This window comes from Arvicola amphibius, chromosome 10, assembly GCF_903992535.2.
Source record: "Arvicola amphibius chromosome 10, mArvAmp1.2, whole genome shotgun sequence".
Taxonomy (NCBI): domain Eukaryota; kingdom Metazoa; phylum Chordata; class Mammalia; order Rodentia; family Cricetidae; genus Arvicola; species Arvicola amphibius.
Genome location: NC_052056.1, coordinates 81247251 through 81273032, shown reverse-complemented (window position 1 = coordinate 81273032; position 25782 = coordinate 81247251). Strand labels below are relative to the sequence as shown.

Below are 25782 nucleotides of genomic sequence, written 5' to 3'. Positions count from 1 at the left end.
CTCAGGTGTTTGACATCCTGAGCTATCTCACTAGCCCTGCGTCACGTGCAGCAGGATTTTACAGCAGCTGGTCTAGAACACTTGGCCATCCTGCTTGCATCCCGATTGCTGGAATTACTGAGTGTTTGTGCCACTATACCCAGTCTTGTTCAGGTTTGAGTCTTTTCTTCTCAGATCACCGTGGAGATTTATCCCATTACCCAGGCCCCCAGGTCAGGCACACACACATATGGTCAGAGGACAATTTGCACCAATCAGTTTCCCTCCTCCCACCCATGTGGGCAGCAAGTCTCTTTAACTGCTGAGCCATTGTGGCCAGCCTCCCGGGCCCTTTTTATACTGTTTATCTTGAGGCAGAGCTCGCACTAAATTGCCTAGCTGGGCTTGAACTCACTCTATACCCAGGCCTTTAACTTGTGACCCTCCGCTGGAGTAAACGGGATAACAGGCCTATGGCACTGATTTCTGCTTAATTATAGATCATTAGCAACTCTTAATAAAAATAGCTAGGACAAGAATTCTCTTTAAAAAAACCACAAACCAAAAAACAAACAACTGATCCAGTTCGAACCCACTGACAGGCTCAGAATTTAGACCCAACCAGGGACCCTGAACCTGAAAATCAAGGGGAGAGAACACACACGGCAGCTGGCGTAGTCAGTCAGATTACAACCCCAGCGTTCAGGAGGCGGAGGCTAGAGGAGGGCTTAAGTTCTAGGCCAGCTTGGGCTACAGAGGTAAAACAATCTCAACTGCTAACAAACCCACCACACCCTTAGTTCCTGGGCCTGGCCAACCCACCCATCCTTGTAAACAGGGTGCACTTTCCAAAAGGGGAAAAGGGGGGGAGGGGGAGAGCAAGAGAGACGGCGAATCTGTAAGAAAAGTCAGTATATTTATGGTTCGCTTTATAAAAAGTTACTATAATACAATGTACATAGTATTGAATTCACAAAAATATGAACAGGTATTTAGCAGCAAGACAAGCCCACAACAAAACACTCTATCTCCAAAAACAGTTACATACAGATGACAGAGAGTCTATACGCAGACAACCCGAAAACTTATTATTGGTTCTGCTTCTTTGTAGGGGCGGGGGGGGGGAGGGGGTAGACGAAAAAAAAAACCAGAATCCCCTGGCCCTTAAAAGCAGAGATCTATTCAAGTGATAACAAAAGCACTCAAAGAAGAATGGGGTCCCACATCAGGATCATCGCAAACCATCCTGGGGTGAGCCAGGGTTTTGGGGCAAGGGGGCAACCTCAACACCACCCACATCAAAGTCAAGCCAAGGGTGAGTGGCACGCGGATCCCAGGATGGGCTCAAGGAGAGTCAGGGCCAGGGACCCACAGCTCCTCCCTGGCTTCTGGGTATCATCATCCTCACCCTTCTGTGGAGGATACAAGGAGGTGAGGGTAAAACCGCCCATTGGGGGAGGGGGGGGTGGCCGCACGAGGAACTCAAATTAGCCGTCTCTACAACACTACACATTTTCTTGTGAAAAATAAATAGTTTTCCTCATTTGCAGTTATGTGGAAAACTGTAAATGGAAGAGAAGGTCGGCGCTGGTGCCCAGGTTGCCCCCGTGTCTTAATATGCCACTCATCTTTAGACTAACTTCAGACCCGTGGGCACGGTCTCAAACACGGAAGGCCCGTGGAGGATTAAAAAAAAAAAACAAAAAAATACACAACAAAACCACCAACGACAGAGAGAGAGAGAAAGAAAAAAATAACAATTCTTTGTACAGAATTTACATGTAAGAAGCTTGACACAAGCTGATACCAGAGGCTCCGCCCTGGTCCACGGGTGGGGTTGGCCCCACCCGGAGCACTTTCGTCTTGGTGAGGACTCCGGGTCACAACAGTCACGGTCCAGAAGTATTTACAGGCCTGCTCTACTTTGGGGGGAAGGGAGACTTGCTGTTTGTGTCATTTTTTTTGTTGTTGTTGGTTGGTTTGCTTTTTTTTTTTTTTTGGAAGTACAAAGAAATATGGAAAAAAAAAAAGTCTTCCCACGTTTCTACAAGAAACAAAGTTCCCGAGAAAAGTCCGTTATGGCAGTCTATCTACAGGAATAGGTTCTGAACTTCAAAAAGAATCATTTTTTCCCTTCGTTTTGATTTTATACATGAGAAAAAAAATCCATAAAATTAGTCTTGAAGAGGATGGGGATGGGGCTAGGGCGGGGACAGGAGCTGCCTAAGACTTAGATTTGAGATTTAAAATCATTTCCAAGACTATTTTCCTTTCTCTGGGGGAAAAAAAAAAACCTGCTCACTATAGAAATAAATACGCTCTGGCCTCCCAGGTGGGGGCCTCCAGCAGGGTGATGTGGGTGTGGCGTGGGGTAAAGGGGCGAAGCTTATCAACAACAAAAAATCTCACATGCGTACGGTCAGACAACCCGTAATGGCAGGGCTGGGGGGCCCTGAGGGCCCTGGCACCCCCTACACCCAGGCAAAGCCGAGGCAGCAGAGAGTGGAGACACCCTTCCCAGTGCCCCCACCGCACTGGGAGGCTCCATCGTTGCTGGCATCCGAATGAGAAAGTAAACATTGAACCCAAGGATTTGGGGGTGATAGGGCAGCTGGGAGCACCCAGAAAGGAAGTTTCTGTCTGGGACCAGCTTGGCTCCCCCAGGGTCTACCTCAGGGAAAGGACACCCTCAACCACAGAGGAAGGGACAGACTGGGGAACAGGCCGGAGAAGCTGTGGGGTCTTGCTCACTGCACCCACAGGCCGAGAGGGGCCGTTCGGGTATGTAGTGTTCTGAGAGGTTCCCGCCGCTGGAGCCCCCTCCTCCTGCAGCACCTGGCCCGGAGTCAGCCTGGACCCTGGGCCCACACAGTTTCACCAAGGCCTCCAGGCCCTCACAGGGTTCCTCCTCTGTTTCTGCCTTCACATTTTCAACGGTTAAAAATGTCTTTTCTTAGGACAAGGAAGAAGAAATAAAGAGAAGACAACTGCAACAGAGCAGCATTCACGGAAAACATCGGAGAGATGGGGGGGAGGATGGAAAGCTAGATACAGAGGAGATGAGGAAAGCCTGCGGAGAGCGTCTTTAAAACGGAAAGACACAGGTGAGACAGAGAAGCCCTTTCCCGCTGCGGGGCTGGGGCTGCGGGTGGGTCCTGGGGTAGTGTTGGGGGGGCGCCAGGCCCTAGCGTGGCTGCTGGGGGAAGGGACAGCACCTGAAATGGGTGGGAGGTGGAGCCTGGCCCAGGGCGAGGGTCCTCCCGGGCTACGGCTGACATCCTTGGCCTTTGGCACCCGGGGACTAGTTGAGGGTCCCCCGGCAGTTCTCGGAGCCACAGAGGCAGGGGATCTTGACATCCTCGATAGGGAACTTATAGTCGTATGTGATCTCCTCATTCACATTGATGTGCTGCTTCGAGTAGATGACAATCTTCTTCTGCGACTCCACTGTGATCACCTTGGCATAGCAGTTGGGCTGTAGGGGAAGTGGTGATGGGGTAAGCCAGGGACCAGGACCCTAGCCAGTCCTCACCCATGTAGCTATCCCAAACCCAACTGAGCATTACTGGGGTCACCCGCTCAATGGAGCAGGACTGGGCTCAGCCCTCCAGCCAGCTCCTCCCATGCCTGGTATTTAAAAAAAAAAAAAAACAAAAACAAAAAAAAAAAAAACTGATGAGGGGCTGGAGAAATGGCAGTGGGGAAGAACATTTACTACTCTTGCAGAGGTCCTACAATAGGCTCTTGTCTCCCCCAACACGGTGCCTCAAAACCATCCAGTTTCAAGGGACCTGGCACCCTCTTCTGGCTTCTCAGGGGGAACACTGCAGCTCACATACATACATGCTAGCGAAACACCCATACACACTAAACAAACAAAAACAAACAAATGAACCTTTAAAGATGACCACGATTATTTCCCATCAGCCGTGATACATGGGATGCCTACATCTGTGCTTCTAGGCAGGTGCTATTTCTGTATACTACGGGCCCTAGTTGCCCACTTTAGCATATAAAGTGTGATTGGCAGAGTCTTGCCACCTTCATTTGCATATTACTTGTAGCTGCTTTTGTTTGGAGAGCGAGATAAACAGTTACTATAGAGGTCATCACATTCACAGGGCGCCTGAAACTATCTGTACCCTTCTCCCCAAGCCCTCCCCTTCATCAGTCAATGCTGGCTCTGGCCCCTAACCATTATGCCCCTTCTTCTGAAGCCATCAGGCATGGTTAGCCCATTATTGCTCACCTGGGCAGCTGCAGTAGCTTCTCACTAGTCTGGAGCTCACCAAATCAGCTATGCACAGGGATTACAGCACACCTTTTTATGTGGGTTCTGGGGATTGAACTTGGGTCTCTGTGTTTGCCAGGTAACCAATTTACCAACTAATGAGACTGGGTCTCTCTTGTGTAGTCCTGGCTGGCCCCTAACTAATCAGAATCTACCTGCTTCCTTCCCAAGCGCTGGGTTTAGAGGTGTGCACACTGTACCAGGCTCCAACCCACCTCTTGAGTACTTCATCCTGACTCCAGAATTCCCACTGCACCCACTGCACAGAAACAACAACTGAGGCCAGGAGCAAAGCTCCTTGTACAGGCCTCAGATCCCCTCCCTCCTCCCTGTCACCTCTGGTCAACTGGAGCCTGGAAAGGAGACTAAACACATGACTGTCATGCCCAAGAGGAGCCTGGGTCCCTAGTACAAAGGTGGGGTCCTCTCAGCCCCTCACTGGGCACTGGGCACTTACATTGCAGCTGTGGTTAATGAAGCGTGCAAAGTTGCCGCACTTGGTGGCGTCGATGATGGTGTCGTGGTCTACCCTGAACATGTAGCTGCTACCGATGCCTTCATCCTCATACCGTTTCTCCCTCATGTCCGCGATCACCTGGCCGCACAAAACTGTAAGTCTGGGCCTGCTCCATGCCCCCCGCTACCTCCCCTGTCCCCTGGACGGCACCTACCTGGCGGATGTTCTGGCCTACATACTCAATGACCATTTCATCAGCAGCAATGGGCTCCATAGCAAACAGGCCCCAGTCGTGAATGTGGCTCTTACAGAATTTGAGCTTTTTCTTCCGAAACTAAGGGAGGGGAGGACAGAGGGGTGAGTGCTCTTCCAGGTCCCATGCTGCCTTGGCTGTCCCAGGGAAGGGTGAGCCTCACCTTGAGCTGGTTGAACTTGAGCAGGTCACTGTCACAGCTGCCAGTGAAGGAGGACAGAAGGCGGCGCTGCTCGGAACGCCTCTCTGAGCCCGCCCGGGTGGAGGCGTGGGGCTGTGCTGGGATGCTCATACCCTGCTGGCACGACGGGACGACAAATCAGAAAGGAGCAGATTTGGCACTGCCATGTCCTCCTCCCCAGCCCAGCCCCCACCTCCTGGTTTTGAGCTTCTCTGACTTCCCACCTCTTCAGTGTTCTTCCAGACAGGGGTTCTCTGTATAGCCACAGCTGACCTGGAACTCAATCTGTAGACCAGGCTAGCCTCGAACTCACAAAGATCCGCCTGCCTCTGCTTCCCACCAAGTGCTGGGATCAGGGGCATGCGCTGCCGCCACCACCATCGCCCGGCTCTTATCAGCATCTTGAAAAGCTTTTTCTTTCTCGCACAACTGAGCCCTTCCCTGCCTTATGGAAATCCTCAGTAGTCTCTTCTGACATTCTCTACAGCTTCCTCCCTCTTCCCTCAGATCCGACACCGCCTTCTCCAACCCTTGGACTTCTCAACCTCCCTCTTATCCATGGCATTTGCCTTTGATTATGTATGTTTGCTTGAAAGTTCATCCCACAACATAAAGGAAAAACAAAACAAAAAAAAACTTCAGCCGGGCGGCGGTGGCGCATGCCTTTAATCCCAGCACTCGGGAGGCAGAGGCAGGTGGATCTCTGTGAGTTCGAGACCAGCCTGGTCTACAAGAGCTAGTTCCAGGACATGCTCCAAAGCTACAGAGAAACCCTGTCTCAAAAAAAAAACCAAAAAAAAAAAAAAAAAAAAAAAAAAACAACAAAAAAAAACACTTCATTTTGAGCTGGGCAGTGGTGGCACACACCTTTAACCCCAGAACTCAGGAGGCGGAGGCGGAGGCAGGTGGATCTCTGTGAGTTCAAAGCCAGCCAGCCAGCCTGATATACAGAGTGAGTTCCAAGACAGGCTCCAAAGCTACAGAGAAACCCTGTCTCAAAAGACTAAAAAACAAACAAACAAAAACCCTTCTTTTTGTTCACTGACTCAGTCCCTAAACAATGACTAGTACACAGAGGTGCTCAGTAAGTATATACTGAACAGAATGGGGGGAAAGCCAACTTTTTGGAAATGCATTTTATGTCCAAGGTTAAAATCATGTGGGGCTCTCCACTATTCACAGGTTTTTGATTGTGAGACAGAGTCTATCTATGTAGCCCAGTCTACCCTAGATGTGGTAATCCTCCACCTTCCCAGCCCTGCCTTGTCCCACCCAAAGCCCAACGGTGGGATGGGAAGGATGCTCTCGGAGCCCTGCCCTGAACCTCCTCTGGGAACGGCTCACACAGGCCACCCTATTCACGGTACCTGGGTGTCCATGGGGGGCTCGTCAGTGCTCGCACGGCTGCTGTTGAGGTATCTCAGCTTGTCTTTCTTGTCGATGGTGTAGAAGCCCTCACTTCGGGCACAGCCTGTCACGTGTTCACGGATGCCATCCTCTCGTTTCTTCTTCTTTGCTGACGAGAGGCTGGTGGGTGGGTGTGGGTCAAGGGCCACATGGACATTCTCAGAGATCACCCTCCAGGTACCTCCTCCTGGCTTCCCCAGCCTCAGACCCACCTCTAAGGGTAATGATGCCCAAGGCCACCACCACGGATGCTGTCCCTAAGTGAATGACCTGGGCGAGGCTATGACTACTTTCTACCCGTTTCTCACCTGACAACAGCAGTAATGATGAATCTATAAATAGTGAAATATATCAGAATATTCTGTCAGAGCTCCTGAGACAGCATTTGATAGAATCAGTGTGGTCAGTGGGGATCAAGAAAGGTCCATTCTTAAAGTGGCATGGTAACAAATTGGCTTCAGGATTGTATAGCAAAGAGCTGGACTCTAGAGCCAGCTTTGTCTTCAAATCTCAGCTCTGCCTGTCACTTGGAAGCTGTGTGACTTTGGGCAAGTCACTTAGCCTCTCTGAACCTCGGTTTCTTCCTGTGAAAAATGCAACAACTACCCACCCGGTATTTCACTGGGCCATTTGGGATTCAATTCCAGCCAGGCAGAGAAAGGCTGAGGGAGTCTTGGTCAGTCTCCTCTACTGGTAAGTTCTAAGATGCTCAACCTATATGTGGACCCGAGACCAGCCCTGCTACCTATGAAGTGACACAGGCCTGGCATGATCACAGCCTGGAAAGGTGACAATGACTCCTACCGCCTCCCCAGCACTGTGACTGCTACAGACAGGTCTGAGGATGTGGGCCCCACGTCTGGCAGGATATAGGGATGGTAGACCCAGAGTGTGTCGTTCAGCCAGTCCATGCCATTGTCCTGCTGCAGCAGGCGCTCGTAGGTGACACACAGGAAGCGGATGTCCTCCTCGTCTATGCCACCGTTCCAGATGTCATACAGAATGGTCATCTCTTCAAACTCTGAGCGGGGCCGGAAGATAGGCTGGGGTGGGGAGGGCTCGGGTGACACTGACATGGCCAACAGGTCTTCGTGGCGCTTCTTAGGTGGCCGTCGCCATGGTCCTCGCGCCTTGGCCAGGTCTGTATATTCTTCAGTGACCTCATCGCGGCGAGGTCCTGGAGGAATGGCCTCAGAGGGCCACTGGTTGTCCAGCTCCTTGAAGGGCAGCTTGGTGGGTTCAACAGGTGGTGGAGGTGGGGGTGGGGGGGGGCTGGGGTGGGAGAGGTGGTGGGGGCACTGGGACCCCTGTGTTCCGGAAGTCCAAAGTCACAGCCCGAGGGTCATGTGCACTGGGGAAGATGGGGGCCTGTGGCTGGCTTGATAGGAGCAGAAGGTCCCTCCCAAGGGCAGGCCCTGGCGGTGGCCGGACCAAAGGTCCATCCAAGGACAACATAGATGGTGGGGATCGCCGGGGCCGGCCTGGCTTCCTCTTGATAGGGGGTGGGCACGGAGCTAGGGAAGCAGGCAGCAGGGGAGGCAGCTGGGTAGGTGGCCGAGGTGGGGCCCTTAGGACAGGGACAGACAATGCAAGAGGCAAGGGCAGAGGGAGGGGAAGCGGGAGAGGGAGGCCAGTCTCCAGGAGCACTGGGGAGGTCAGGGGGCCAGAGCGCTCATCTCGACGCCCAGCTGGGAGGGGACAGACAGGTAGAAGCAAGGGTCCACTGGGCTCAGGGAAAGTGGGTGTGAAGGTGAAGTCCCGGCCAGGTGTCCGTGGAAGGCCCCCACTGCTCAATCCAGGGGATGGGGATGGATAGGAGAAGGGGCTGCCAGGCACCTGTGGGGAGCTCAGTGACAGACCACTGCTGCCCCCCGACAGTGGGGGCTCCCCGCCCGGGGTGGCTGGCACTGTCTCTGTGCTCTGTGACTTGGCCAGAGTGCCACAGAGACCTGGAGTACGTGGAGGCTGGTCGTCGGGGGGAGGTTCCAGGGGAACAGGAGGTTTGAGGGGCTCTGGGGTTTCGGGCTCAGGTGGTGGGCTGGGTGGCCGGAGCAACCGAGGAGGCGGCAATGGCGGCTGCAAGGGCAAGGTGAGCATCGGAGGCGGCGGCGGCGGCTCGGGCTCCACTCCCAGGTCTTCCTCTGCAGAGAGGAAGGCAGAAACCAGGGCATTGTTATTTGATACAGCCATCTCTCAGAGCCTTGTGCTCCTACTGCCCTACAATGCATGCCACATAGACACTACACAGTTAACCGAGGCACCTCGGGAACCAGCCCAGTGCCATGCACCTAGAAGGGCTTCCTAGGGCCAGCATGAACGATGCTAGCTTTCCCCCATGCCTTTGGAACTATGCTCTGTGATTAGAGTGCAGTTTAGTGGTAGGGTACTTGCCTGGACCCCAGCACTGCAGAAAACCAGACACTACCTTGTTCCTATGGCCCAAGAAAACTTACTCCATGGAGGAACAAAATTCAAGTCTCGTCTCTGCCATCCCCATCAGTCTTCATAGAGTCCCCTGGCATTTATCTCTGTTCTCTTGGGATCTGAAGTTTTCTAGTGGATTTGTTGTTACCTGCCACCCTGACCTAGAATACATGCTTCATGAGGACAGACAGCTTCATCCACCTGATCTACTGCTGTACTGACAATGACCTAAACAGTACCGGGGACCAAGAGAACCGTCATAGTGACTTAACTCTTCAGACTGTGGTCTCGACTCAGTAAAAGGACATACATTAAACAAACACTACAGTCTGATCTCCTGGATTTCATACTAACCAGGTGCGGCTAAGTTAAATATTCTGAAATGTTAACAGTTATTGTAATTAGCAGCAGTACTGGTTCCCCAGGAGCGCAGAGGCAACACTGTGTCCAGCAGCTCAAGTGAAGACCATTTCTGCCCCTGCAGGCACCACTCACACCAAGGCCCCAGCAATGAGCCTTGCACATGCTTTGCCCCACTCTGTCAAAGTGGTGGAGGCTACAGAACCCCAATGTCCCCTCACCTGACCTGGCATCCCAAGGCTGCCCTACTCATCTACCATGGGTTCCCACTGAGTGTGTGTTTTGGGGGAGGGCACCTCGGAGACACACAGGCTGAGGAATAACCCTTGGGGAAGTTTTTTTTTTGGGAAGAGGGTGGGTTTCAAGACAGGGTTTCACTATATAGTTCTGGCTGTCCTGGAACTCGCTCTGTAGGCCAGGCTGGTCTCTCTGGTTCACAGAGGTCCGTCCGCCTGCCTCCACCTCCTGAGCGCTGGAAATTAAAGGCTTGACAGGAATCTTATAATTGAGCGGTGAGCCCAGCAGTGTCCCAGGAGTCTGCTGAGGCCCTTCCTAAGGATCTGGTTTGGTTCCAGTGGTAAAGACACTACCCAGCTTCCTGCCCCATACCCCACCCAACTCCCACCCAGGAAGCTGCAGGATTACCTGGACCACGTTCAGGGGGTGATGGCGGCTGGGCCTCTGTCTCACTGACAGGGAGCTCTGGAGATAGCAACATGTCCTCCTGTGTGTCTGGGATTGGCTCTTCTGGGGGCTCTCTGCTCCCTTCCAGCTCCTGAGCACCCACGGGCAGGGGAGGCTCTTCCAGCACAGCAGCCTGCACCTCAGGGACTTCGTCCTCAGCCTCAATGTCCAGTTCCTCTTCCGTGCCCAACGACTCCCCCATGGGGGCTCCTGGGCCCAGAGACACTTCCGCCCTCTCCTGCTCAAAGTCCTGGTCACCTGCTGGAGGCATGCTCTCGTCGGCCAATGCCACTACCACGGCTGTAGCCATTGCGGTCTCTTTCTTTTCCTCCTCTTCCTCTTCCTCACCAGGTACAGTCATTTCCTCTTCATCCTCCGAGGATGAAGATGAAGACGATGACTCAGAACTGGATTCAAACTCAGAAGACTCAGAACTTTCACTGGACGATGACGACTCGGCTGCGGCCTTGGAAGCGGCGATGCTCTCTGTCTCCTCTGGATGAGGGACACGGGTTGGGAGGGTTATGACACAGCCCGGGGTGCCCTTGCCCTATGCCAGGTATTTCCCCACAGGCCTCTGAACAGGACGCCCTCTGAACACAGCCCTCACTCAATATAAAAAGAACAAGGTGAAATTAACACAAGACTCTTCATTTTCAAGTGAAGAATCCCAGCGCCCTCAGTGTGTTCACTCGCAGTGTGGCGACCACCACCTCCAAAGCACTTCTACTGTCAGACGCCACCCCTTCCTTCCTACCCCTGCCCAGGTCAGCCTTAAAAACCCACTCATCTATGTTTGCTCTGTGGACTCGTCCTTTCTGCCATTTGATGTAGCTAGGATCCTGACACAAGAGGTATGTGCTCTTTCGCTCTAATGAACAAACCTCTTAAAAGCACTAACATTGGGAACTCAGAGCATCAGGATGGGCTTGGGGCAGCCGCCTACTTCCTGCTCACCTTCCTCAGAGTCTCCACTGTCCTTCTCACTTGCCTCAGACAGGACTGTGTCTTGACCATCGTCATCAGAATCAGTCTGGTCATCACTGTCATCATCATCCTGGGATGCAGGGCCAGAGAGACGCAGGTGAGCTGAAGGGCCATGTGCCCCCACCCAGCACCCGGGAGCCTCCCTGATCCAGACCTTATCAGAGGTGGATGAGGATGAGGGTGAGGATACGTGGCTCCTAGGGCCTTCTTCCTCCTCTTCCTCCTCCTCCTCCTCCTCCTCCGCTTCATCATCTTCCTCCTCTGTGCTTTCTTGTTCCTCCTCCTCCTTGTCTGAGGCTGAAGATGAGGGCGAGGTGGAGGAAGATCCCGAGGATGAAGATGCTGATGACGAGGAGGACACAGACAAGGACTCTTTCTCATCCTCTTCCCCACCACTGTCCAGTTCCAGGGGCCGTGCTGGTCGGCGTCGCACACCCACGCTTTTGGGGTCCCGCTTGGTGAGTTCACAGGGGGCATCGGTCATGTCTCGATCACGCTCCCGTTCTGACTCTGTGGGAACAGCAGGAGTCAGAGCTGAGATGCGGAGCTGGGAAGAAGGGGAACAAACAGCCAGCCAGCAGTGGAAAAGCACAAACCTTCATCTTCCTCATCCACGGATGTTGAGGGCCGCAGCCGCTTCTGGTCACCAGAGGAGGCTGTATCTGGTGGCTCCTTCCTCTTGACCTTGAAGGAGGGCAGGCGAATGGCACCACGGAGGCCAATGCCAAGGCCTAGGCCCTCATAACCCAGGCCCTCACCCTTGCCCCATGACTCCAGCAGACATGAGGCGATTCGGTCTTTGGGCTTTGGCCTGTCCTCGTCCTTGTGTTCACCCGACTTCACGGGGGTCAGTGAGGCCTAGGATGGGAGAGAAGGGAACAGTGACCACAATCAGAGGCATTGCTACCACCCTCTCCAGCCAGCACACGTTCTTCCCACACACCTGACCACCCCACACTCCCTTCCTGGGGGTCCAAAGCCCTGCACTGCCCCTCCATTATGGCCTTACTATCAACACACTACTTACAGATGAAGTTATAGAATAGCAGTTTCCGCATGTGGGAACGAGAGCTGTGTACTGTGTACTATCTCACGGACCAAGGTCCACACTCAATGAACCTTTACAATGTCTTATTTCCTGTGCCGTGTGGGTCCGGCATGTTACAAACAGCCCACAGTGTTGAAGCAGCAGACTTGATAGCCCCAGAAGAGAAGGGATGGAGTGTTAGGGGTTCCCATTTCAGAAATTAGTTGAAACCAATTTTATTTCTTGAGCAAGTGCTTTTAAAAAAATGGAGGGGGGCAGGAAAGATGACTCAACGGTTTGTTAAGAGCACTGGCTGTCTTAGCGAAGGACCTGGGTTCCATTCCCAGCACCCATATGGTGACCCTCAACCATCTGTAACTCTAGGTCCAGGGCATCCAATGCCATCCTCTGTGGACATCAGGCAGGCACTGACTTCACTTCCATGCATGCAGGCAAACACCCGTACAGGTAAAATAGCACCAACAACCAACACTGGTGACGATGGGAGAGCTGGGGGTGGTGGCACACGCTCCCAAGCCTCACCACTTGGGAGACCAGTGCATTTAAAGCCCACATTGTTTAGCTGCACAGAAAGTTTTAAGGACAACCTGGCTTACACGAGACCCTATCTCAAAATAAAGTATGATAAAATATAATAAACGTAAAACACAAAAGCAGACCCAAGGTTTGTTACATAACTTTTTTCTTTTTGTTTTCTTTTTTTTCTTTAATCCTGTTACATAATTTCTATTAACAGTTTATTTTTATTTTATGTGCAAGGGTGCTTTGTCTTCATGTCTGTCTGTTGTCTGTGGAAGCCAGAAGAGTGAGCTGGATCCCCTGGGACTGAGTTTACAGATTAGTTCTGACCCACCTTGTAGGTGCTAGGAACTAAACTCTCTGTAAGAGCAGCCAGGGCTTTTTTAACTGTTGAGACATCGCTCTAACCGCTGCTTTTGTTGTTTTACAGGATAGCATGGAGCCGTGTAGCTAAGGTTGGCCTTAAACTCCTGATATTCTTGACCCCACCTCCCACATGCTAGGGTTACAGGTGCGCTTCTCTTCTGGCTCAGGTCCTTTCAACAGCGTGAAGGATTTATTCAGAGTTGGGGATGTAGCACAGCTGGGAAGACCACTTGCCTAGCAAGCGTGAAGCCTTGGGCTCCTCTCAGCATCTGCCAAACTGAGCGTGGTGGGGCATACTTGTAATCCCAACACCCAGAGGTAGAAGCAGAAAGATTCTAAATTCACAATCATTCTCTGTTACATAGGGAATCTGAGGTTAGCCTGGGTTAGAGTCTCTGGTGGGGTTTTTTGTTTTGGTTTGGTTATTGTTGGGTTTTGTTTGTTTGTTGAGAAAGGGTTTTTTTTATAGCTTTGGAGCCTCTCCCAGAACTCTATAACTAGCTCTTGTAGCCCAGGCTGGCCTTGAACCCATTTGAGATTCGCCTGCCTCTTCCTCCCAAGTGTTGGGATTAAAGGCGTGCGCCACCACTGCCCGGCCCGGGTTGTTTGGTTTTTGTTTTTTTGAAATAGGGTGTCTCCATGTAGCTCAAGCTGTCTGTCTTGGAATTTACTCTGTAGCCCAAGCTGGCCTTTAACTCTAGAGTTCCACCTTCTTTTGCCTCCTGAGTGCTGGCATTAAAGGTGTGCACCACCTGGCTTCAATAAGTATTTGATTTAAACCTAAACCAGATTCAGCTTTAATAAATATAAGCCTCATCCAGGTGGTGGTGGCACACTCCTTTAATCCCAGCACTTGGGAGGCAGAGGCAGGAGGATCTTTTTGAGTTCGAGGCCAGCCTGGTCTACAAGGGAATAGTTCTAGGACAGGCTCCAAAGCTACAAGAGATACCCTGTCTCGAAAAACCAAAATAAATAAATAAATAAATAAATAAATAAAGCCTCTTGACAATATTCATGAACGCCAGGTGAGTGAGTTATTGCAGGCCTTTAAAGTCAGGACTCAAGAAGTGGGTGGGTCTGAGTTGGAGGCTAGCTTGGGCTACAGAGCAACTCCCAGACAGCCAAGGCAACACAGTGAAACTATCTCAAACAACAAGAGAAAACAAAAATCCAGAGCATGTCTGCACAGACGTTCCTTTACTGTTCACCCACAGGTGGCCACTCAAGGCTGAGACACTGGCTTTAAAGGGATGGTGTGGAACTGCGCAAAACAAAATGAGCCGTCTTTGGGGCACGGACACTACACTATTGATGACACAGCTTTACTTAGCTGTGACTGTCACTCATCCCAGGGGGCCAACACAATGCAAGTGAACTATAAAGAACGGGTGGCAGGTGGTTCTTTCTAGTTTATTACCCCCTCATATGGACGAGAAGCCGTTGTGAGAGGGCTCGCTTACTCAGCAAAGAGCAAGTTCCCAGACACACAAGCGTTCCCTAAAGTGCAGTGTAGGGAGGGACAGCAAAAGAAAGTCTGCTTCCCTCTGGGGTGGGGTGAGGAGCAGAGAGACCTAGAGCTGCGGTTTTCCTTGTCGTCAGCAGCATTCTTATTGTTTGCTTTTCATGTTTTATTCAGACAGGGTTTCTCTGTGTAACAGCTCTGGTTGTCCTAGAACTCACTCTGTAGACTAGGCTGGCCTTGAATTCACAGAGATCCACCAGCCTCTGCCACCTGAGTGCTGGGATTAAAGGTGTGTGCCACCACTCCCAGCTACACGCCTGTCACTGTAGTTAAAGGGCCTAAGAAGCAGAAACACCCTTGAGCCTGGACTACAGGCTGAGACTCCACCTCTTAAAGAAAAAGAACTGAAGTAGAGGTAAGGCAGCTAGGGATGGCTTCTGAGAGTCTGGATAGATATGCCCTCCAAGGAAAAAGGAAAAGCAGATGTAAAATAAACTAACTAGAAAAAAAAAAAAGGAAAAGTCCCCACAAGACCAGACTTTGTGCCAAAGACCTGAGAAGAAAGAGGGAAGGCGAGAAGGCCTAGGTAGGCTGTGGGGCCACGTGAGCTGGCAGCCACTGGGCAGGAAGCTACTGAGCTTCTAAAACTCCCGCTTGGGCAAATGAGGAACTGCACAATTGATTGGTGCTTTCAGTTCGTCTCCTCTATTTCAAGGGAAAGAGCTGCGCACAGCCAGAGGCCATGGGTCCAGGCTATTCAGTAAGGTGTACTGTTTAAAGGGGTCTCACGCTGGGACAGAGGCAGCCCACAGCCAGTAACACATGTTGGGAGAAAGGGATGTCTCCAGGTGTCTCTTGTCACTCTAGGATATTCCCTGCCCGGCAGCCCACATACCTTGGCCATCCGCTCCTTCTTGTCCCACCATTCGTCAAAGGCCCGGAAGGCCACCACTTCCACCATCTTGCGGTTGAGATCGCGCTTCATGATAGCCTTGAGCTCCTTGAGAACCACCAGCAGTACCCCGTCCACCGTGGCCTTGTGCGGGTCCTCCTGACGTGGCACGTAGCCTGGTGGCGGCACGGAGGGGTCGAACTTGGGCAGGGGCGGCCAGTGTTGCCCGCGGCCTGGGCCACTGTTGCTCAGGGAGAATGGACTCCGGTAGGGGGGCAAGTTGACAAACTGCAGTCCAGCTGAAGCAGCGGCAGCTGCAGCAGCCATGAAGGGGGGGTAGGGACAAGCACCTTGGCCTGTCATGAGCCGGCTGAGCATCTGTGTCTGCATCTGGAAGGACATGGGCATGCCACCCCACTGGCCACCCAGCACATGGCTCATGTCCACCTGCATCACAGGAAATAGTCCTGGGGGGAAGGGTGGCAGTGGTGGCAGGATGGGTGGGGGTGGGACTCCTGGTGGTGCTGGCAAGGGTGGTGGGGGCACTGCCACCGCAGGATGGGATGGTGGGGGTGGAGGTGGTGGAGGAGGCAAAGGTGGGGGCATGGGAAAGCCAGGCTGTGGGGGTGGGGGTGGAGGTGGTGGGGGTAATGGAGGAAAACCAGGGGGTGGGGGCAAGGGCAGGTTTGGAGCCAGCACATTGGGAGCCGCCACAGCCCCTGCCCCTGGGGTCACCACCATGGGCTTGGGGCAGTCAGCGCTGGTGATGGGGGCCGAGGGCATCTCATCATCTGAGATTTCCATGTCCTCTCCTGAGGACTGCTGGCCCTGGAAGAGAGCAGTGAGGGTATCACAGGTTCATAAGCACTTTCTGAGCACCAGGAAGTTGGAGACTTGGGATCAGTACTGGAGATTCCCAGCTGCAGAATGGGCCCTGTGCAAACCCATTAACCAGCCCAGATCATACGTTCCTTTGGTACAAGGGGCATCAAACAGCCATTCACTCCACCACCATTAGTTCAGCACCCGGGTGCCAGGCACTGTTCTAGATGCTGACAACATGAAAGCGACAGACCCCAGTCTTGCTCTGTGCGGAGCAGAACTCATAAACGGTGGAGCTCAAGTGTAACCGAACAACAGTGCACCATGGAGAAGAGGAAAGCCGGGGCGGGGTGGAGGGAGGGCAGGGGGACTAGAGAACACAGGAAAGAGTCAACACTGGGAACCACAGGCCAGGGAAATTTACATACATGAGGTAGTTCTTAGAACAACTCTGCAAAGTGAGTTTGTTATTACCACTTTTACTAGTGAGGAAATTGGGACACAGGAAAGGTTCAAGTAACTTCCCGGAGACCACACAACCAATAAGAGACACAGCTGGGATTTCAAACAGGAAGTGGCTCCCCGACCTGGCTGGGCTGAGCCAGCCAGTGGTCCTCACTGAGGCCAGCAGGGCCTGGTGCAAATGTAACATCTGTGCTGCCTGGGTGGTGAGGTAGCAGCCTTAAGGACTCACAGGGGATTTTTGTTTGTTTGACAGCTGCTAGAGACTGAGCCCAGACCCAGAGCATGCTGGGTAATGGGCCCCACAGCCCCTAGAGCTGGCCAGAACGCTCTCATTGAGCCCTTTCCAGTGTTTTCTCATCATTCCTTTCACTTAAGTCTCCCAAGCTTTTAGAAAGGGCTGGCAAGGGTCTGAGCTGCAGATACGAATGGTCTCATTCCTTAACTGCAGGAAAACCTCACCCAGTGAGGCTCCATGTGGGTCCCTTTTGAAAGATGAGGAAGCCGACCAGAGAGCCACACCCAACAGTGAGAACCAGAGCTGGGACGTGCTCCAGAGGCCTCGGTCCCGCCCCAAAAATTAGAAAGTGAGGAGGTAGAAGGGAGAGAAGTCAAGGACATCCTGGGCCGATAACAAACAACAAAAAATCCCAAACCACATGGGGAGGGCTCTTTACTTTGAGGCCGTGGTCTTGGGATATTAAAGTCAGAATCTGGGAACCGGAGAGAGGCACTGAGCTCCTCTGGTACAGGTGGAACTAGGAGCTGGAGGAAAGGTGCTCCAGTGCCACACCAAGACTCTTTCTGTGGCTCAGTCCCTACCTGGGGTGAAACCAGTAAGAAAACAAGGCTCCTAGACAGACAGCAAGTACTCTGGAAGGCTGCTGTGAGGTCAGGGGTCACACCACCTGGTGAGGAGGGTCTCAGGGGACGTTGGTGGGGGAAAGAGTATCAGCCCTTCATCTGCCCTGTACACACCATGTCTACACACTTGCTCACTCTCAGGTATTCATGTGAGGGAGGACCAGGCAAGCTCAGCAAAAAGAGAAAGGATGCCCTGACACCAGCTCTGGACAGCTCCTAGCACTGTGGAGCAGCACACAGAGGGTTAACCCAGGCTGCTCCAGTCAGCCAATCACAGGAGCACCAAGCAAGCTCTGGCTCAGCCCTCCCCTCCTCCCTGGGCACAGCGGGGAGGAACCAGCTGGCGGCAGTTCCTGCAGGTCTAGGTGAAGGACGCTTGGGCTTCCCAGGCAACGCAGTGTTTCCATGGAGATGGTGAGACAGGGCTCTTACTGACCCACTCAACAGATGATGAAACTGAGACTAGAGGAAAATGCCTTCCTCTAGGTTACATAGCCCATGTGACAAGGCAGCTAAGGCTCTGGGGCTAAAACTTTGTGCTGTTAGTCACCAGCCGCTGCCTATCCAGTCTCTCCCCACCGGTCCCCTCCACGCCGCAGCTCCCGGGTCTCTATCTCAGTCTTGTGTGGGCAGAGCTCTTCTTTATCTTACACAGGCACTACACACTACCAGATACAGCACTTAAGTACCGCTCTCCAGGTTGCCAGCAGGGGGCGCCGGAGGGCCGACGTGGTGCTCAACCCTACTTGGAAGCATCCCTGGGCTTCTGTCCTGGGTGCCCCAGACTCCAGCCCTCCCAGCCTTAGTTTCCTCTTCTTAAGTCCAGGGAGTGCATGAGTACAAGGGAGAGAGGCCCGTGCCCTCTAGCTACTCTGAGCGTCTCAGCCCTGGACCAGGTGGCTGGCATAATAAACATCCGCCAAACCTAGGCGGCCTAGAAGGGTTGGGGGAGGGCTCACAGCCTAGCTAGTTCTAGTACACCTGTCAACTCCTTCTACCTTGACCCTTGAAGCCAGAAACCACTTCCCGAGAACTGCTTGCAGGCTCCCAGGAGTCTCAGCCACCTGCAGCCCCACCTCCTCTCGGACAGGGGCTTATGCAAGGGCTAGGGAAGGCAGAACCTCATCTCTGTGTCCACAGCATTGGGGCTGTATCTGAGCTTCTACTTGTTCATGTCTGCTGGGTCCAGTGATGCCTGATCCAGGATGAGGATTGAGAGGAACTCAGGAGGATGACATAACCCTCCTCTCCCCCAGAAAACCTTAACAATAGCACCGCCATCTTCCTCCCAGCTTTGAAACTTCCTTCCAAGACTGGACGTTTGAACGATGGGATGGAGTGAAGCAAGGCGGGGCGGGTAAAAATTTGCCTGATTTACGCTTTCTTCCCCCTCCGAAGCTAACCTGCAAGTCCTCCCCTCTGGATCGTCTGAAGCATCGGCGAGGAAAAGGAAGCCAACTGCACTGCCAGCAATGCTTTCTCACCTATCTCCTCAGGCTCTGAGAACAACACTCGGGAGTGCTTGCGGGCCAGCCTCCATATGCCTGAGCACAGGACTGATTGATCATTCATAAGCCACCAACAAGGAAAATGATCTGGAACTATGACCACGGTCCAAAACTAGCTCGGGTCTTGACTCCACTCAACGCAAAATCAGAACTTAGCCCAAGTGGAGAAGCCTAGACTCCACCTCCAGTAAAGACAGCGCCACTGTCACCTCGTCCCATTGCTCTGTGTCTTAGCTACTGAAATCTCAAGCGAGGAGGGGTGGAATAAAACAGACAAAACAATCCCAGACATACCTCATCCATCCTCTCTGAGGTCGGGGTACTGTCTCCTGCCAGGTACCCCAAAGCCACCTCAGCTGTCTGCCCTGAAAGCCCCATAGGGGTCTGGTGGGCCTGGGACTCAGGTGGAGGCCGAAGGCCCCAGGCCCAGGCTCAGGTCGTCATCCTCATCAGAAGTCAGGGCAGTGGTGTTGGGCTGATATCCTCAGACCTTGTGCTGAGGGGTGGCGAGGATGGGCGGGGAGGGACCACGGCAAGCCAGGCTGCGAGTTATGTGCCGAAAGTGGGTGATTGGGGAGAGGCTGGGAGAGGGAGGAGGAGAGGGGCTGCCTCCTCCCCCTGGAGCTCAGTGTCTGAGTCATTTGCTCACGTAGAAGGGCAGCTTGGTACGTTGCTCTTCAGCAGGCATCTCAATGCGGGAGTCCCAGGCTGTCGTGGGGCTTCTCTGGCCCGGCTGGAGATGACTCCAGAGTGGGTGTGCTCTGGGCTGTCAATACCAGGGCTCAGGACTCCAGCCGAAGGTAGGCCTACCACCAGCTCCATGCCTGTTGTTGTCAGGGGGTGGGGGACCAGGAGGTGTGCCTGGCTTCTCCTTGGCTGGAGGTCAGAAGGTGGTAGGGGGTGGGTGCGGGTGCCCTCCGGAACTCCCCGCTGTCACGGGTCCCAAAGGCTGCTGTGGCAGGGGCTATTCAGGGGTGGGGGAAATGGGGGTGCTGGAGTCTGATATGGAGAGAAAGCCGACTTGAATCCAGAAGCAGGGGCTGCTTGGGCAGGAGGTGGAGTGTGGGCAAATGTGGCCGAATCCTGTGATTGGGTCTTGAAGGGAGGGCCACTGCTGCCTCCACTGCTGCCAAAGGAAGGTCTGAGGGAGCCTCGGAAAGTTAGATGTGGCTCCAGCCATGGAGCCACGGCCAGAATTGTGGACATAATGATGCTCATGGCGGCGGTTGTAGGCATCGGTGGAACTTGTTCTCGTGCCTCCGAGCCTTGAAGTGGCCGTGGGGTCCTGCTGAAGAGGTAGGAGGGTGTGGGCTGACGACTGGAATAGCTGAATCTTGGGAGAAAGGGGGTACCCAGGCGAGGCGTGAGCGGGGTGCCTTGTCCGTAGGAGTTGGGTGTATCCAGACGGCAGCTGGAGTAAGCTGTGTCCTGGGAGAAGGGGGTCCCACCGCTATTGGGGGTGACAGAGGAGGAGCCAGAGCCACAGCCTGCAGACAGGCTGCCATCCTTGAGACGCTTCAGAGCATCTGATAACTAGAAAGAGAAAGAAATCACAGGAGTGGAGGGAGGGTAGATCTGTGCAAGGGAGTGCAGCGGTCTCCCACTAAAACTCTGGCTTGCTGGGAACTTGGGAACTTTCCATCACAAGGGAAGTGTGGAGAAGCTCTTAGCTTTTCTCTACCCCCTAGCTATAGATGTTAACCCTCTGGACACTTTGAGAACTTTCCCTAATGCCCGAAGCAGAAGAGAAGACCCTGACATCTCCATAAAGGCTGACATTGCCTTCCCACCTCGGGCTATCTGATGCTGGAGGGCATTGAGACAGAGATGTGCCCTAGAACTGTGGTCCTGGGCTTGATGAACTGTCCTTACAAATTCTAGAGATTTAAACAGTGTGACATAGGACAAGTGCCTCCTGATCAGCAGGTAAACACTTTAATATCCCTGGGGGGGGGGGCAAGCTGAAATTGTGGTTGACTGGAATTGGTCAAGCAAGTGTCTTGGTAGGCAGGGGGCTGAAAGGGAGTTCTGCAGTCTGTTCTGCAAGAGGTTCTGAACTCTGCTTCCTGCAGACAGGAGTACAGGGAAGGCCAGACACCAGACACTAAGACCCAAACACAGTAGTGTTTTGACATTCATAAGGAAAAGCAGCCCCAGGTCTGTGGGAATCCCGGATAAGTGGAAGGTAGAGGGGGAGGAGGAGGAGGAGGAGGAGGAAGAGGAGGAAGAGGAGGAAGAGGAGGAAGAGGAGGAGGGACTCCGTGTGGACTGACAGCTACAGGGATCCAATCCCAGGGGAGACATGCTGTAGCAGATCTTGGGAAAACAGGGCTTTTAGACCAGCTCTGGAACCTACAGCAGGATGTGGTCAGACCTCTGAGCCAGAGAGCAACAGGGGATCAACCTACCTGCAGGGTCTCATTCACAATTGGAGAGATAGCATCCAGCTCACCCACTGGGAGGGTCTGGGGGGTGTACCGGCCGGTGACCAACAGTTCATAGAAGCGCATGCGAGTTTCCCCTGTAACAGGCAGGGGAGAGGGTATCCATGGAGGCTCCAGCAGGAGACACATCCATGGGGATTCCAACTTGCTTATTAGCATCTTCATGGATCCCTTGTGCCTGAGACCACAAGCCTGGGGACACTGCATGTCCCCTGATTAGGTTCCTATCCACTGCACCGCATTTAAGATTCCCATCTGTCCAGCAAAGCCACAAAACTGATTTTTCTGATCCTGAGACTCTAAAATTAGCACCTTGTTGGGCAGAGACTCCCTCAAACCCAAAGAAAACATCATCCTGAGTGCAAAGTCCTTCTTATTACCTGGACCACGGTTCCAAGGAGCCATTATTACCCCCATCTCCCCACAATTCTTCTTTCACACTTAGTAGTCATGGCTTGTAGCAAGGACAGAGGAAGTCAGGTGACACAGAGGTGACTGTTAACTCTCTGGGACCAGAAGACCAGCACAGTCAGCCAAACACACAGATTACTGTGAACCAACGTGTGCTGCTCCAGCTCAAGCCCCAAGAGGGCCCCACATGGTCCCAGAGAGCCCCAAGTCTAAAGCTCTACCCATCATCAGAAGAGAGAGAGATTTCTACTAACCAGGCCCCAGATCATTGGTATTTATAGAACCTTAGATGCGCTGCTTACATATGCAAAGGAGGTGCATTCCTTGAGCGACCTACTCTTTACTGGACTCTTTCCTGAAAGACAATCTCAAACTTAGGTGGTAGTATCTGAGGGTTGGTGTTTTTTTGTTTTTGTTTTTTTCAGAAATGAAATTGTGGTAAGACTTAGCTGCTCTTTTAAGATGTGGGCAGGTGATGGGGGAGGGAGACTCCATGCTTCAGTCTTGGGGGAAATTAGACTTGAGCTTACTGTAAGAACACGTAGTAGATTTGTCTGTTCACACACACGCACGCACGCACGCACCAGCTTTACTAGAGAGTGAGGAACTAGGGAAAAGAGCAGGAATGCTTATGACATGACATGTCTACAGGAAAGCTTATGACATATAGGAAAGCTTATGACCACATGGCCAGGCCCTGGGCTCCCCAAATTCACTCAGAAAATCCCACCACTCTTTGCACCCAGCACAGGAGTCAGTCACAGAGATGCCACTCTGCATGTAGCCATCATTAAAAGCAAAACAAAACAGAGTAAGTTTTTCCTCTCCTGCGTTTGTGTGCTCAGATACTCGCAAACCTAGAGCTCACAATACCCAGGAGCTGGACTGAAATCCTCTCAGGCAGAGTTCACCAGTGTGCCACCCCCACTCCCAACTCTGGACTTTAACAGTCTCACAGCTGGCTAGGGACTCCCTGGTTCCAGGGCACCCTGCTCTTTCCTTCAGATCGGTAGGAATCCCTCAAAAAGGACACAGGCAGACTTAGGGGAATGCCCTCTGAGTCTTGCCAGGTCTTTCTACCCGAGTCTTGAGCCAGGACTTGAGGGAAGGAGTCAGCAACCCTGGAGGTAGGAGGTGTGGCTCCCGGCCGGATAGAGCAGACCAAGGTGCTGCTGTCTCTTTAAGAGAGAGGAGGGAAGACAAGTGTCAACCCTAGAGCACCCAGAGCAGCCCGCCCCCAAGATCCACTATCAGTGCTAGCAGAACATTATCAATGAAACACTTCAGGGCTCAGATTGGTTCAGGGAAGGGGCACCGGTAGGGTTGGAGGAGGCATGGCACCCTAGATCCTTAAGGAATGACATCTGAATTTAAGTCCTTCTTCTGCCCCCTACAATAAACAAATGCTTCCTTCTCCCCTAAGGCAGGCAGCAACACCTAGGGACTGTCTAAACCCAGGCCACTGGGGCTCAGAGAGGGGCCCACAGAGGTGTCGGGTGGGGAAATCTCTGGGTGGTCCCTAAGGGTACAGTGGCCAAGGACTGGCACATTTGGTAAATTATAGCCTGTCTCCTAGCAACAGACAACACATTTGGTTCCATGTGACTCTGCCATCCGGAGGGGACAAAAAAATAAATAAGGTGATGGGGGGAGATCCCAAGGAAGAGGTGACAGTAGAGGGTTCTCCTAACTCTGAAGGGAGTCAGGCTGACAGGTGGCCTTCCAGCTCCTCCCCCATGGGCGGCCAATAGGCCTCTACTAACCTTTGGTGTCCAGCTCCACGTGGATGATGTTGCCCATGACAGACGTGCTATGTAAGTGTTGGACGGCCTCCTTGGCGCCCCTGACCGTGGCAAAGACCACCTTGGCAATACCCAGGTGTTTCTTGGTCTTCGGATTATACAAAATCTCCACCTCTTCCACCTCCCCATACTTTTTGCACATGTCCCTTAGGAAGTTTTCACGGATGTTGTCATTCAGCTTGGCAAATGTCACCTGCTTTGGAGGCACAGGGCCCACGTAGAACTCATCGATCTGGCAGGGGCCGCGGGGGAAGGGAGTTTGGAAAACATTAAAACCAAAGAAAAACACAACACTCCTCACTTGCCCAGCAGTTAAAAGCAATAAAGGGTGGAAAAAAATTAAATTTTTTTTGAAAGAGAAAAAAAGCATGCGGGCGGGCCTGAGAAGCGGAGGATTAAATTGTTTGGAACCTGGAAGTCCTCTGGGTTCGAAAGGAAAGGGGAAAAAGAAACAGTTTCTCTTTCCCCACTCCCTATTCTGGTCTCCTGTCCTTACTGCCGGTTCCGGAACGACCCCCTAGTCTAGAAGTAGCCCCCTTTAAAGCCAAAGGGATGGGAAAGGGGGCGGGTCCCTGAACCAGGCCCCTGGGTGCACAAGGACCCAGGTAGGGACCCGGAGCCCCCAGCTCCGCCGGCAGGACGCTGTATCAGCGCCCTCCCTACAGTTTCTCCGAGTGTTATTTTGTTTACAGTGGCCGGGAGGGGACACCACTCTCCCCCCCCCTCCCCGCCAAAACTTGCCAACCCTGGACGGCGGGAACTCAGAATCCGGCTGGGCTTGGTCAGGACTGGCGTTATTTTCGAACTCGGAGAAGGGGGGAGGGACCATAAGACAGAGAGGAGGGGTCCTACCTTGAATTTGGGCACCGACAGCTCCAGCTCCTTGGTTTTGGTCCAGATTCCGACCACCCTGGGATCTTCCACGATTTCCACCGGGCGGTTGCTGGACATCTGTGGACAGGGATAGGGGGCTCAGTATGGAAGGCTGGCACCCTCCCCAGGGGCAGGGGCAGACACCCCCCCCCACCCCCGTCTCCAGGCACCAGTCCCACTCCAGGCTGAGGGGGGAGCCCTGGCTGACAGTTGGCCAGGTGGCTGGGAGAGGGGGTCCCCCTCCGTTCGCCTCTGTCTGGGGGCTCCACCGGGGATGGGGTGGGGGTGGCGGGAAGGCGCGTCGGCTACTCACCGCCAGACTGAAATGCTGCCCATCGTAGCGGTACAGTTTATGGTGCCCCTTTTTCAGAGCCGGGTCAATCATCAACTTGTAACTTCTCCAATGGTGGTTCCTCCTCTCGCCCGAAGGGCCGGGCTGCGGCGGGGGCTGCTGGTGGTGGTGGTGGGGGTGACTGTTCTCCATGCCGTTAACCCAACCTGAAAACCAGCAAGTTGTTGTCCTTTCCGCCGCTTCTACACATTCGCCAAAGAATCCATTCGGCTGGCCCCCACCCCCTCCCACCTTACCAGCGCGCCCCGAAAGCTTGTCTCGCTGGCTCTCCCCCTCCCCCGAAAAAAATAAGAATGGAGCGAGAGAATAAACCCTTTCCGGAGGATTTACGCGCCCGCCCGCTCGGCCACCGTCTCCGGCTGCCAGCGAGGGGCTGCCGGGGGCCCCCGCTGCGGGCTGGCGCGGTCCGGGGCGCACGGAGGACGCGGGCTCCGGCCCATGGTGCTGCCGGCCGCCCGGCGTGGCGCTCGGCCCGGCTCGGGCTCGGGGCGCGCGGCAGGCCTGGCGTCGCCCGTCGGGGCGGGGGCCGGGGGCTCGGGCCGCCCGGCTGTTCTAGCCTCGGCCTCTCTCCCTCCCCAGCCGTGCTTACATCCCCGCCGGGCGCCGGCCTCCCTGCGCCGCCAGCCAGTACATGGTGTCCCCCGCGGGAGCCGAGGCCGGGGCGGCCGGACCGGGGGCCGGGATGGGGGGGACGCCGCCTTAGCGGCTGCCGGGCCCCGGGCTGTCGCTGCCCTTGCTGCCGCTGCCGCCGCTGCTGCTGCCGCTGCTGCTCCTGCTGCTGCCCGGGAGGCGGCTGGCGGCGGAGGCTCGGCTCCCAGTAGCCGCACATCCCACAATACACCGCTAAGGAGCCCGACCCGAGCGCTCACCCTCCTCCTCTTCCTCCTCCTCCTCCTCTTCCTCCTCCCCTCGCCTTCCTCGCCGCTTCCCCAGG

At 53.8% G+C, this 25782-nt stretch overlaps 1 protein-coding gene across 1 annotated transcript; it reads right to left on the bottom strand.

Annotated features, from left to right (window-relative positions):
• Positions 1-1248: 1248 nt before the first annotated feature.
• Positions 1249-25671, bottom strand: Setd1b (SET domain containing 1B, histone lysine methyltransferase). The gene is given in 30 exon segments (XM_038345639.2): positions 1249-3454; positions 4728-4865; positions 4942-5061; positions 5144-5275; positions 6529-6695; positions 7440-7839; positions 7841-8709; positions 9998-10531; positions 10994-11093; positions 11178-11533; positions 11620-11881; positions 15314-16138; positions 19261-19347; positions 19349-19423; positions 19426-19482; positions 19485-19571; positions 19573-19605; positions 19607-19669; positions 19671-19742; positions 19745-19868; positions 19870-19926; positions 19928-20127; positions 20129-20206; positions 20208-20241; positions 20243-20499; positions 21375-21487; positions 23585-23855; positions 24476-24574; positions 24810-24994; positions 25438-25671. Coding segments are annotated over 29 exon segments (5955 nt in total). The 5' UTR covers positions 24981-24994; positions 25438-25671; the 3' UTR covers positions 1249-3280.
• Between the last annotated feature and the right edge of the window lie 111 nt (positions 25672-25782).